The sequence below is a fragment of the Dermacentor albipictus genome, unplaced genomic scaffold (assembly GCF_038994185.2).
Source record: "Dermacentor albipictus isolate Rhodes 1998 colony unplaced genomic scaffold, USDA_Dalb.pri_finalv2 scaffold_12, whole genome shotgun sequence".
NCBI lineage: Eukaryota > Metazoa > Arthropoda > Arachnida > Ixodida > Ixodidae > Dermacentor > Dermacentor albipictus.
In genome coordinates, this window is record NW_027225566.1 from 14,186,901 (window position 1) to 14,200,803 (window position 13,903).

The 13,903-nt window shown below is 47.4% G+C and overlaps 1 protein-coding gene across 1 annotated transcript in view; it reads left to right on the forward strand.

Annotated features, from left to right (window-relative positions):
- The first annotated feature begins 5,294 nt into the window (after positions 1 to 5,294).
- The window catches only part of LOC139051477 (uncharacterized), a 33,864-nt gene continuing 25,255 nt past the window's right edge, over positions 5,295 to 13,903 (forward strand). The window contains exons 1-4 of the mRNA XM_070528451.1: positions 5,295 to 5,320; positions 9,403 to 9,503; positions 10,450 to 10,512; positions 10,584 to 10,658. Coding sequence (XP_070384552.1) covers positions 9,426 to 9,503; positions 10,450 to 10,512; positions 10,584 to 10,658 — 216 coding nt within the window. The 5' untranslated portion in view covers positions 5,295 to 5,320; positions 9,403 to 9,425. The remainder of the gene's footprint in view (positions 5,321 to 9,402; positions 9,504 to 10,449; positions 10,513 to 10,583; positions 10,659 to 13,903) is intronic.

Genomic DNA, 13,903 nt, shown 5'->3' on the forward strand with positions numbered 1-13,903 from the left:
GTGGCTTGTTGTATCAACCGGCAGCAGCTATGCCGGAATAAAGTAACGTCGTTCTTCGTTCGGCGTAGTGTTCCTGTCTCGGCTCGGAGCCCTGCTCGGCCAAAGCGTAACAACCTAGTCTGGGCTGTCCGACTGACCGACGATGCCACCAAGACTCATGGTACGGCCGCCACATGAGGAAGGGAGGCTACTTTCGGGCTAGCCGCCCGGTCGTCTATCCTGCAGAATATTACCGTTCTACCTATGTTGGCTGCGAAGTCATGAATGTGTGGGAGTGGATAGCGATCAGGGGTGGTGTGCTCGTTCCGCGCCCGATAGTCGCCGCACGAATGCCAATCCTCTCGGTCACGCTTTGGTATCACGTTCGACGAAGGAAGGATGATGCTCAGTTGCAGCATGTAGTCGAATTGTCTCTTTGCGATGGCAAGGTGGTCATGAGCGAGGCGTTTGGGTCGGCAGAACATTGGGGGGCCCTGTAGTGACATGATGCGTAACGTTGTGACGTGTTGGCAGCTCAAGACTGGAAGGTTTCATGATGGCTGGGAAGCATCAGAGAATCGAGGCGAATGCAGATGGTGGTATATTTGGTACCGCTGTAGTGGTTGATGTCCTAGGCACGAGAATGCCTTGTAGAGACATCCTAGTCGTCGCGTCTACGAGGCGACGACTATGGAGGTCAACACTAAGGGCGAAGTAAGTCTGGAAACCCGCGCCCAATCTGGCCATGCGTACATCTGCAACAACGAACACCCATAGCAAGGTGCGCCGGAGACCCAAGTCGATGGTAAAAGAGCGTTTACCATGTGTGTTGATAAAAGAGCCGTTGGCTGCTTGAAGGGGCATGTTTTGGCACGCTGCCAGTCTAGTCGTGTGGCCGGAATGACGCCAAAATCTGACCCTCTGTCCGGCGAAAACATTTTCTACAGCAATCCTGTCAGTGACGCAGAACAAGCGGCTTGTCCTATCGCAAGAGTCGCCGGCCGCCATCAGTGAGTCTGCGGCAGGTTTGCCTGCTAGATGCAAGGCCGACGACAATGGCTTGCGCTGGTACTGAATTTCCTGTGATACCAGGAGTATGCGCCGCAACGAGGACCAAGACGAGAGTTGGACCGAGAAGACAATCTGGAATGGTGACCTTGATGGCACTGACAAGGGTGGTGCGATGTTCGTGGTGCAGTAATGGTCTAAGCAGATTAGTGAACCATTTGCTCAAGGCGAAACTGGCTACCTTTGAGGTGCATCAGCGGAACGATCGTTGCTGCCGCAGTACCTCTTGCTGAATAGTCAGTGATGCGGTCGGCCAGCTCTGCGAGATTGTCGAGAGGCACGTCTTTTGGTTTGGCAGCCAAGGCTATTACCAGATTCTGCGGCAGGCGCTGGCGAAACATTCCACGCAGCAGTGGATGGTTTCCCTTCAAACTACAGTCACTCAGAAGTGCCGATGGTTTCTACAGTCAGGAAGTCAGAGAAGTTTCTACTGTCACGTAGAAGTTCCGAAGGTCCACGGTCGCTGAGGTCCTCTTCCTTGAGAAGCTGCTGGAAGCACCTCAGCACGAGCATGGACTTGCGCTGCAGCACCTTTCTTTTTAAACTGGCAATAGGGGGTGGGGCCGTGGTATGCGTTCACAGCATCTTGAGCTTCCTAAGCCACCTCTGCAGATAGTGCTGAGACAGTGTGGAGGAACCTCACTTGCGGCGAGGTAATACCCGGAAGTTATAAGATGGCCTCCACCTGATTCAACACAGGCTGCAGGACTTAGCGGGAAAAGGGATGGCAACTGAATCTGCACCGTATCGAGACCCTCTGCGCTGGTTGTCGATCTGTCGTTCGTAGCCCCGTCAATGACGTCGTGGTAGCCCTACTATCACGTCCGGTTCACCACGTTATAGGGACCTAGGTTAGGTCCACTACAGCAATGTGTGAGTCAGCGAGCGAAAGACCCGAGAACCGTTCGAGCCGATGCAGGGAGGGGAAGCTACTTTTCATTGTTCTTCCATATTTTTCCTAATTTCGCAGCTCACGGCACGTGGCAAGAGACACACGAAGCGGAGCGCTACCTATATAAAAGTCAACCGAGGAAATGCGGATGGCTGCTTGAAAACTGTTCACAAAATGTAGAGAGCCAGGTGAACATAACCAGCTCAAAAAGCACTCAATGAAGAATTCCCAATGAACCGGGACGACATGGAAAAACACGAACGAGCGCAGACCAGCCAACAGTCGGTTATTGTGAAAACGCAAAAAAAAAAATGTGTTCACTAGTACAAACACGGGCGACATCCTACAGATAAGGGCTTAAATAATCAATGTTTAATTCGTGCGGAGTCTCCGATGACACCGCAATGCATACGAAAAAATAATGATTCAGCAATCTCCGTCGGTACCCTGCATTTCTGTCTTGCCAGAACCTGGGTTTTATTTGGCGACGGTTTGCACTTACATTCTTCGCAGTATAGGCACAGATTAGACGATGGCTGGCCTTTGAAAGAAGCTCTGTCGTCTATCAATCGTTTATTCAAAGACCGTCCTGTGAGGTCGATGTAAAGCCTTCCGGGCGACAGGAGAACGGGAAACACCGAATAATGGACTACCGATTATTGGCCCACAAAGCTTCTTTGAAAAGTCAGCCGTCGTCTAACCTGCGCCAACATTGCAAAAAGATTCAAGCTCTAAATGTTGTTAAATGAAGCCAAGTTACTGTCAAGACAGAAAGATAGCATAACGAGGGAGATTGCTGAAGCACTGTTTATTCATGTCTTACGACATGCGCGCTGCGAGGCTATCGGCGACTCTGGACGAACTAGAAAGTTATCCACGAATCTTTAACATGTCACATGTGTTTGTGCCAGGGTATATATTTTTCGTGTCTTTCACAATAAACCATTGTTGCTAGTCTGCGCTCGTTCGTCTGCCTCTACCTCGTGCCTGTCCATCTGCGCAATTCTTATTTGAGTACGAATTAACCACACAGCCAACAGTCAATAATTCTGAAAGAAAAAGCACTCTTACAGTTTTTGTCGTTGTGCTAATCGTCTTGTGTTCACGATAGCAACGCACATTACATGAATCATAACCTAGAAGAAGACGTCCAAGCGTGAAACTTGCCTCCCTCTTGAGGCAAGCTTGACAAACTTCCCTTGGTGTCAGAGAAGCCGCGGCAGCTACGCCCCTTCCTATGTAAACACTTCCGAACTGTGGAAGAACTCTAGCAAGTGATAGCACGACTTTCAACAAATTCTGCTGTTCCATACGAGAGCACCGGCCTTTCATGAGCCAAGAGAAAGGAAAGTGCGAACAGGCCAGAACTGCAATAATCGGCATACGCAAACCGCTCGAAAGGTGCGGCCATTTAACGGCGTTGCACGGGTGCAGATATATTGCGGTACTAATGCACATGAAAAGCAGCACATTTTTTATCGACCCAACGTAGGTACAGCCCAATTAGCCCATCGGCCTCCCTTGCTGAAGCGCGCAGCAGCTAACAGCTGTAAACAGGGAGACAATCCGCCTCCGTCTCCCTTCCAGCTTGCGAAAGTGGATGCGCAGCGATGCTGTTGCCAACGTTAGACAAGCGCAACCGACGTTAGACAAGCACCATCATCCCAACTGACATTATGCGGCGTTAAACAAGCACTACCACCACAAACAACGTACGTCACACGCGCACGCACGTACGCGGAAGGGCAGCAATCACCCTCATACTTCTAGGCCCTCCACCAAGTGGAAGTGTCTTTATTAAACTCATTGACTCATTCAAAGTAAATTGCGTCCAAAAATTGGTAAAGTGCGACCTGCACAAACACTGAATGCATGATAGCTTCGGATCGTAATTCGAATATAATAGAAAACATAATTCTGCTACGCACAAACTCATACAAAGACCTGTTTTAGTTGCCGTTTGAGGTATGTCTAAGTGGCCACTGCGGCCGTTAAGTGGCGGTACTGTTTTTGGGCGAGCACGAGCCCCCCCCAAAAATCCCAATCAGCTAGATGGTAACAGCTTGGCTGTAAAACGTCATTCCCGGAAGCGAGTACCAGAATCGGATTGAAGACGTGGCTACCATGCTGGTAATATCGTCTTCCGGTATTCGTGATCGCATGGGTGGTGCTTGCGGCTGAGGAATATCGTAGAATTTCTATATTATGCGAGTTATATGCTGCACGTCCGAGCAACGTTGCTTTAAGCATCAAGGATAGCAAACTCCGGTGAAGTCGTATCTACCTGTCAGGGCTGTGAAATCGGTCTGAATTCGCCTCATATCGTCGTTTGGTTTGTGAATGTTGCAACGTGTATGCATTATTCGGCGGTTGTACTGTAAAATGCATTTGTTTTTGTTTGCCTAATCGACGACGCATTTGGAGTCGAGTGGTGTGCTCAAGTAATGCCGCACATGCATCGGACACTGCTGTGCTGCAACAGCGGCTCAATTTCTTGCTTTTTGTGTGCCCATGTTGAAATTGACTTCCGTACTATCGCCCGCGCTTTCGGACACTGGCTTACTGCTCGTGTGTGTGCACGCGTGCGTGCTTGGGAGCGCTTACCGATACTGCTGCGTTTTGTGTGCGCGTTTGTGTGCGTGCGTGCGTGCGTGCGTGCGCGCGCCTGTGACGTGCATCGTTAGGGTGTCAGCCATGTCAGCAATTTCCAAAATAGTTCCTGCATTTTTTCACTGCGTGCGCGAACACCAAGATATGCTACACGTTCGTTATTTCAAAATTATGCATTAACATTGTAGGGGAATCTAAATTTTAGTCCTTTCAAAGGATGAGGACTTAAGTTTTTCAAATGAGCTGAGAGTGCAGTCATCCGAGGTGGGTGGCGTCCCTAGTCCAGGATGCTGTGGCCTGAGCCGATAGCTTGGCCCTGCTCACCGATAATGCTGATCTTCAGGGATCGGAGTTGTCAGCTGGGCCTCCCACTGCTCGACGGCTAGTCCAGTTATGCGTGGTGTGGATTGGTTTTGCCCCATCGACACCACGACTAGAGTGCATTGGGCGAAGAGCAGAAGGCGCACTTGTAAGTGTAACCCGCAGGATCTTTCGTAAGAGAATGTTCCGTTGGTCCCTCTCGCTATTCTTGAGACCCAGATACGCGGTGCGGTAAGTGGCTCTTCTGATTTTTCAGGGCTTGTGTTAATGTTATCATGCGCTGCTCCTTCAGGCAATGCTTTCTGTTAGTCGCTCTTCTCCCCATGTGCGCGACTTGGGTAACTGTCACTTGCAGCTTTTTTAACAGCAGCGAGGCCGGCAGCATCCTTCTGGAAAGCCAGGTACAAGATACGGAGTACGTCCACCTTGGCTATGTTGACTATGTGCAGGGTAATGTTGGGTCCGGTGTCCCTTGTGGAGGCCGGCCTCTCATCCTCTTTTTGAGAATTACGAGCTACGACATGCCAAGCATTAACTAGCCCTGAACCACTATTGGCACAGAAACTGCTTGCTTTTTAAGCTGACATTTCAAGTGTAATTTTGCGTATTATGTACATAGATAATGGTAATACCCATTTGCAAAGCTAGTCAAACCGGAGTATGTCGTTGTTGTCAACATTGGGCACAAGAGGCGGCTAGCAATGAACAAAAAATGCAATTCTGCATTTATTGTTTAAGACTTTCTTTGTGGCAGATCTTATAGATATATTTTAATATATAATACAACAGCAATATCAAATATAACAGCAAGTAAATAGGGTTCAGAATTTACTTAGTTCAGAAAATTCTGCAAATTCTGCAACTTCGCTAACGAGCTTTATAGATACTGTGGGTATGTCATTGTGCATTGCAATTCAACTTCGAAAACATTTTGCATGTACAGACATTTTTACCAGCAAGGTAAGTTAAATTACCATTCTATGCCACTCACGCATGTCGCTTGAATACTGCAATGATGTGTTAAACAGTTCATACGGCTCCATACATCTGTGTCTGTTATGCTTGTAATACTCCATATGTGCTTCTCCATATTCATAAACCACGTGTCTATGATACTTGCACGAATTCCTCATGGTCCACAGTCTGTGACCATAGGCCCATAGGCTTTCCATGCACTCCTTAAAAAGATTTTCCAGCTGTGCTGCACAACCACAAGGTGCTTCAATGACAAGCCCGTATGCGATCCTTTGCAGAGAATGAAGGCTTCCAAAGCAGATCTTAGATTACGCCAATTGCTTTCTTGATATGTGTGGCACAGTACAATTCAGACCAATCGGCATCATTCCAGTAGTGGTAAAGACGTAGATAGTCGCCGTTTGGAAAAAGAAATGAGCGAACAGGCTTGCTCAACACATTCGAGCGGAACATGCCAATGGTCAACAGCCACAACCGCTCAACAGCACCAGAAAAATCAACGACGCAGACATTAGCGAGAATCAGATCAAAAACAATCCCAGCGGAATTCGGAAGCGTTTTAAATTGCGTTAATCCAAGAAATTCGGTAAAGAACAGCCCATCACAGCGAAGGGATGATGAAGGCACGGATCTCGCGCGAGAAGAATCCCAAAGGATAGACGGAACAGTTAAATCGCCAACCACCAGGACAATATATTTTGCAGCATAAATAACTTCAACTAAGTTATTAATATGCTAAGAAAACCTCACATTACTCATGTCAGGAGGGAAGTAGGCTGCGCAGAGCAATAAGTTCTTGCCGCTCTTAACAGGAATTTCAACCCATGCAGACTCTGGTACAATCTCAAGGTCCATGCGCCTTAGCGTTAGAAGGCGTGTGGACAGCCTCTGTGTCGCATCTTACAAGAAAATATGGATACGCAGCCGTTGCCGCCGATGAACACGGCTGAATTGTACTGTGCCACACATATCAAGAAAGCAATTGGCGTCATGTAAAATGTGCTTTGGAAGCCTGGAAGATTGTTCCGGACGGCAATTAGCACGACACTGCCGTATTTAACGCGCGCATCATACGCGTGATCACATCCATTAACTGTCTATTGCGGTGGAAAGTAATTCTTGGACATCTCTTGGACATAAAAACGACATCAGGCTATGCGTTTGTTGTACACTGTGCGCACAAGTATCCGCTTTACATTTCCCATTAGGGTGCTATAGTATACAGACAAAGAGTCCCGCACAACGGAAGCGAACACAAGGTGGGGCCGAATGATTACGCCTAGAGGCTGTAAAAGCAGTCCACTATGCGAAATCTTTTTGGTAATCCACGAACCATCCCAGATTAAAAAGACAGCAGTAATTTCTGTCGCAAGTAGAGCAATTTTTGTTGCGACTGCAGTAACTTCTGTCGTATGGCAGAAGTTCCTGATGTTTCTCTAGTTGCGACCGACATTTCTGACGTTACGATAGCGACATTCTGTCGCGATGAACCACAGTTAGGAAGTCACAACAGAAACGGTCTGTCGGGACAGCAAGAGTTCTGAAGTCACAAGAAGCTTCTATCGCGAAAGCGATTCTGACGTCACCACAAGAACTCTGTCGCGGTGAAAGACACTTTCTGTCGTGGCGTTACCAATGCACCACCTTTTGTCGCAACGACATAAGTTCTGGCGTCACACATGAAGCGCTTTCCATCATGACGCTTTAAAATTGTATGTCACTTTCACATCGGTGGTGTACATTGTACTTTGCGCAGTATTCAATGGTGTGTTCTCTGAATCTGGCAAGATGATAGCACGGACACCGGTGATTAAGTCGAGGTGGCCAATTGTCATAATTTTGCCGTGAGGTCGATGCACCAGCAATCAGCCTACTGGCTCCCTCGCAGTCAGCCGTTGATCGAAATCATCGCATCTGTGGCGACGGCTGCGTATCTATATTTTTTGTAAGATGCGACACAGAGGCTTGTGGACTTGCATGTACTGTAACGCTGACACATTAGTTGATTTCACAGAAATATTGCGTAAACTTTTGCAAAACGGGAAAGAAGATTGGGGTTGTTCCACAAAGTTGCGTGAAAACGTGCTTAGTTCAGGTGCCAGTATTCTGGCGCAAGCGCAGCCGTGAGAAACCGGTACGCTGTCTAAATGAGCATTTATTCATGAATGTTTAGGTAGCTATGTTGCACTGAACACACGAATTATATGTGCGCTCAAGAGCGAGAGACAGCTGTCGAAATTAACAATAACAACCTTAACAGTTTCCCCGGTGACCGTTGTCTATATGGGAATTTCTTAATTTCTATATTTATCGTATCAGTAAAATCAATGCTCTAGCACTTTACGGAGTACTTTTCGATGGTAAGAGCACTTTTGCTCTTCTAGAGAAGCGCCAGTTGACGTGGCGAAGTAAAAGGCTCTCAAATACCAGTGTAAACATCATCACAGGCAGAGATTCTTACTGTGGACATAGCCAAGATGTAAAAGCACTAGCACGTTCTTCGTGGTGCAGTGGTAAGATACTGGGCTCAAAATCGTCTGGTCGGAAATTATAAACCGCGGCTAGGAAATTTTTCTATTTTCACTTTTTACTCTTTTCCACTGACAAATTAACGCAGCTCTAAAGAGGGAGCTGTCAATTTTAATTAAGTATTGATAAAGAACTAGAGAACGTCAGGCTACAGGAAGTCAGACAACGGACGTTAGACAACAGAACAACCCAAAGTACGACAGGCTGAAATTTCCTGTTGTGTTTTTCTACTGGGATTTATAGTGATCACAGTGCATAGTTAAGGATGCGAGATGCATTCATTCCAAAATCAAATTTGCGGTTATGTTGGCGACCAAGTTCCCCCATGTGACTTAACCTCTGTATTGCTCGACCAGTTAGGCGATATTCTAGCGTTCTTATAAAAGACACAACAGTATTTTTGCTTCAATTTGAAGCCTGTTTACTGAGCACAGTTAAACAACCGACGGCATGCCATTCTGCAGGATATGACGGTCATTTATACTTTCCACTTTACGATACACTTTTGAATCATGAGTAAACAATATTTCTGGATAGCGGATTTGCAATGGTAAATTATTATCATATACCAAAAAGAACAATGGCCAAAGTATTGAGCGTCGAAGCACCAACGAAGATGACACAAAAGACTCAGAGACGTCGTAAGAGCCTGACTTGGTTCCAAGTTTTTAAGGCAACCAGAAAACTACCAGCATTAAGATGAACATAAGCCGTAGTTCTATAAGGTTTTGGCAGTAGCATCTCGTGTCAAACTTAGCCGAAATATTTAGTATATCAGAGTAGATTGCATCTACTTGATTGCGATTGGATAAATAGAACCTACTGTAACCTAAAAACACGCTCAGTTTGTTTCTACTGAGCTGCTCTTTAGAAAGCGTTGTTCTAAAATAAAAGAGAATCCCCTAATTCATACATATTTCATAGGTTTTCAAAATCCACATAAAAGGTACAGTGATTGAACAAGCGTATCGAGGCGTGCGCTGCATTTTATGTAAAGGCTAACAATGGCCCGCGCACATGTTTTACAGATCCCAGGGAATTCGCCACGGCTATGCGGAAAGCAACAGAAGTAATGTTTGCTTGCAAGGACATCATCATGAAGCTGAACCTCAGTCCCCAGATATTAAAGGTGCCTGTTCAGCTGGATACCTGCGGTTTGCTTTGGTCACAACTGTAACAACACAATAGCTGTTTACATATGCTCTAAACATAGTTCTATGGAAATCATTAACTGACGGATCTATGTATGGGCACCACATTGTCCCCTACAAAACTCACAGCGTTGCGCACCGTATCAGTACTCACTTCTGAATATTCGCTCTGCTACGCGAGCTACCAGTGCGCCACACGCCATCAGCTGTCTGATTTCTGAAGAGAATGTCTTCTTTAGCGATTTCACACTGGTTGAGCGTACGTGGGATCAAGGTATCCACCACGCTTTTCACTCAAAAAGCGGCCTTTTCGCGCTTCCAGAGGGTATAGCCTGTTCCAAAAGCTATTAAACGTAGGCCTCAACGAAACAAGAAGCGATAATTAGTCACAGAGTAGGTAAAGTTTGGGACTGGCGTGGTTTGAGATAATCTAGTAAAACTAACCGCATTCCAACATATTTTCACAATCACCGCGATCACCCCACCTAGCCTCTTGGATAATATTGAAAGGCGCATCAACACAAATTCACCTGAAAGAAGACAATGTCGACATATATGTGCATAAAAATAGAACAATCAAATCAAACCGCTAGACAGTAATAAACTAAATAGAAGGTCCATAAAAAATATAAGGACTAACAATGGAACGACAAAATTATTGCAAATAAAGCAAGAATAATAAATTGCCTCACCTTTAAAGCCCCAAATTCAGTACATGTGAATGCATATAAATACAGCTACCTTTACATCGACCTTGTCTGCTTTCACATCGACTTTGACTGACAGGTATTTTTTTTTCTTCTGAGTCCACGCATCCAATACGGCAGTATTAGGGTCCAGACATGTATGGAGACCAATTTTTTAACAAGACAAAAATCATAATAGCCCCATTGTAACCCACAAACTACAAATCTTCAATTGCAGGAACACCGCAGACTGTGTGTTGCTCTTAGGATTTGCTACGCTTACTCCAGCTACAGCAACAAGGTGTGTCCATATTTAGAACAATGCATGCCTTAAAGAATTGGGCTGATTCTGTGTTCTTTTTATGTTTTCAGACAATCCGCGAGATGCGCAAGGCATTTGCGTTTTGCATGAGGACGGTGTTTGAAATGATTGATGCCGCAGCTCCGGTGAGGACCTTAACGGATTAGCTTAACGGATATTTAAATAAAGTAGTCGTCACTTGTCGTGAAAGTACTAAAGAACACTACCATATTGCTGAGCCACGTTTGTCGCAGTTTTTGGTTTGAAGCCGCCACATTCGTTTCGCGCATCAGACAGAAAGTTTACGTATTTATCACACAAGGGGAGGAAACACTTCCTTATTCGCAGTATCTTACACAAGTCCGCCGAGGGCCAACGGCGGACTGTGGGCATACCCTCAGTAACGTCGTTCTCTCCGTCGCAGCCGATTGTGTGTGTAACCTCATAATTGAAAAATACTTTAATGAACACTCGGGAATAACCCAATGATAAACACAGGTGCCGCACGTTCGGATATCCCTCTCATGATTTCTGAACCAGAGACTGGCCACGCCCGCGGGGTAGAATGATACGTAAGCCGGCTTGTCCGAGTCGCTCCACTTGTTCTGAACGCTCACCCCTTAGTAGGATGACAGCCTCTCTCCAACGTCGTTGTCATCAGTTCTGCTGAAGATGGGAGGCTCCCGCTGGCGAACGGTGCCAGCGCAAGGGACAGGTGGCGATGAAAGAGTCCGCTGGTCGGCGTCCGGCATGGCAGAGGGTAGCGTCCGAGAACGGATTTCCAGGATGGTGGAGTGGGTCGTTACCTACCACGGCTCCACCACCTATAAAGGATATTTATTGAGGTTCGCAACGACAGCCGGTTCTAGGATGCTGCCGATGCTGCTGACTCAGCGCGTGCGTTCGTTGTTCTCCTTCATATAAATATATATATATATATATATATATATATATATATATATATATATATACCAAGTGTGTGCAGCTCTGTTATGTGGAACAAAAAATGGCTTCCTGTAGGAAACCTGAGCGAAGTGTAATGACTCCTCACAGGCATCTCTAAAGCAGACCAATCTGCTAATGGACTGATGAGTTTATATTTCAAAAGTTCATTGATTTGCGTGTTTACTTTCTTTGACTGAGCCATTCGCTATGTGCCACTGGTGGGGTGACCGTTCGTAGCTATTCCTTCTGAATGGGCATGTGTCCCACGGGGGCACAAGGGGCATAGAATCCCTAAGCGTTGCTCGACACGTGTCGTGCTTTTCTGTACCATACACCTGCCATAACCTGTCTTCTCTCGAGAAGCGTCATTCATCGCGTTCGTCTTTGTGACACCGCACACATCGGATACTATGTCACTGGCTACTCAGAGCTGCCGGGGAGAATGCATTGCCCTGCGTCCAACAAACATTTTTGCGTGGCAGTATAACGTTGTGGAGCTCTTTCGGCAGCTACACGGCATCGCTTTCCCCATTCAACTTCGCGGGGGACCCACTTTAGCGGAATTTCAACACCTACTTAACGCGATAGCGTTAAGGGACCCATGTCGCAGAAAATCTGGTGTCGGCGTCGGCGGCATTGTCCGTCAGAAAATATAATCTCGAACCAAAAAAAAAAAAACGCAGGCCCCCCACGTGGCACAGAGCCGTTGATGAAGTAACTGAACTTGTCGAACTACAATGAGTCAGAAAATTCCTAAAGTGCGACATACATAGAACCAACAGATATGATAGCGTCGGATTGCAATTTGAGTAAAGAAGAATATAAATTTCATATCCGAGACAACACAGTTTTCTTACGTGAAACCTGTCGTGCCGCACAGTCACCCTCGCGGTCGGCAGCATGACATCCGACGAACATACACTAGGAAGCACCGGCACTCCTCAAGGATCGGTCATATCCCCGCTCCTTTTCAACCTCATGATGCTGGGTCTCCCGGCCTACCTCGACGAGATCGATGGCCTCCATCACGCCTTGTACGCAGATGACATCACCCTGTGGGTCAACAAGGGCAGTGATGGTCAGATAGAATGCACCTTACAAGCAGCGGTCTCTGCAGTCGAAACCTACCTCCAAGACACAGGCCTCCGACTATCTCCACTGAAATCGGAGCTGCTCGTCTACCGCTCGTGCCGCCGGCCCAAGCCTACAGCCGAATCGCGCCAATGTTACGACATAATCGTCTATACGCAAGACGGCCCCTGCATTCCCCGAGTCCCGAAGATACGCATCCTGGGCATGCATATAACAGCCAACGGGTGAAACGTAGAAGCTATTCGCAAAATCGAAGGCAAGGTTACAGCGGCTACCCGCCTGATCAAACGCATTACAAACAAGCACACGGGCATGAAGGAGGACAGTGTCATGCGCCTCATACACTCTGTCGCAATCAGTCACATCACTTATGTGGCTGCCTTCCACAACTGCAATGTCACTGAAAGGGAGAAAATCAACACCCTTATACGCAAGACTTACAAGATCGCCCTTGGCCTACCGGAGTCCACAAGCACTGCTCGTCTGCTATAGCTGGGGGTTTACAACACGCTTGATGAAATCGTGGCTTCGCAAAGAACCTCTCAACACGAACGCATGTCTCTGACAGCCACGGGCCGGTGCATCCTGCAGAAACTCGGCTACAACTACCACGTCCAACACGGTATGAAACAGGTCATTCCACCTGACCTCAGCGGCACGCTGATTGTCACCCCTATATACCTCGAAACATTCACCCCGAATTTAATCAGGGCCGATGCCAGGCCCGTGCCAAGGCACTGCTGCGCTCCTTGGGTGGAAAAAGGACTACGCGCTTCGTAGATACCGCAGAATACACACGAGAAAACCGGTTCACGACGGTAGTCGTAGACGCTAGCTCCCGGCTTACGCGCGCGTGTAGTGTCGCAACGGAATACCTCGAAACAGCAGAAGAGGTAGCGCTTGCGCTTGCGCTTACCGACCCCCTCTGCGAGGTAATTTTTAGCGACTCACAATCCGCAGTTCGCAACTACACGCGGGGGCGCATTTCCTCCGAAGCTCTCCAGATTCTAAGGAAAGCTGGTCGACAGCACTTCGATAACACCGCCATCATATGGTTTCCAGCGCACGTCACCATCCCCACCGATGAGGGCCTCATTAACTTGAACGAGGTAGCACACCGCTCTGCGCGAGAACTGATACCCGCTGTGCAGAATCCCAGACCGCCTCTTCGAGTTCGGAACTGCTGGCTCAAAACACGCGAGAACGCCTGGTCAGGTACAATGACATCACCAAGCACTACCAGCTAGGCAGGTGGTTGCTGCCCCCACCTCACCCCATGCTGAAACGTCGCCAGGCAGTCATCTGGCGACAATTGCAAACACAAACATTCCCCAGTCCGGTGCGATTGCAGCAC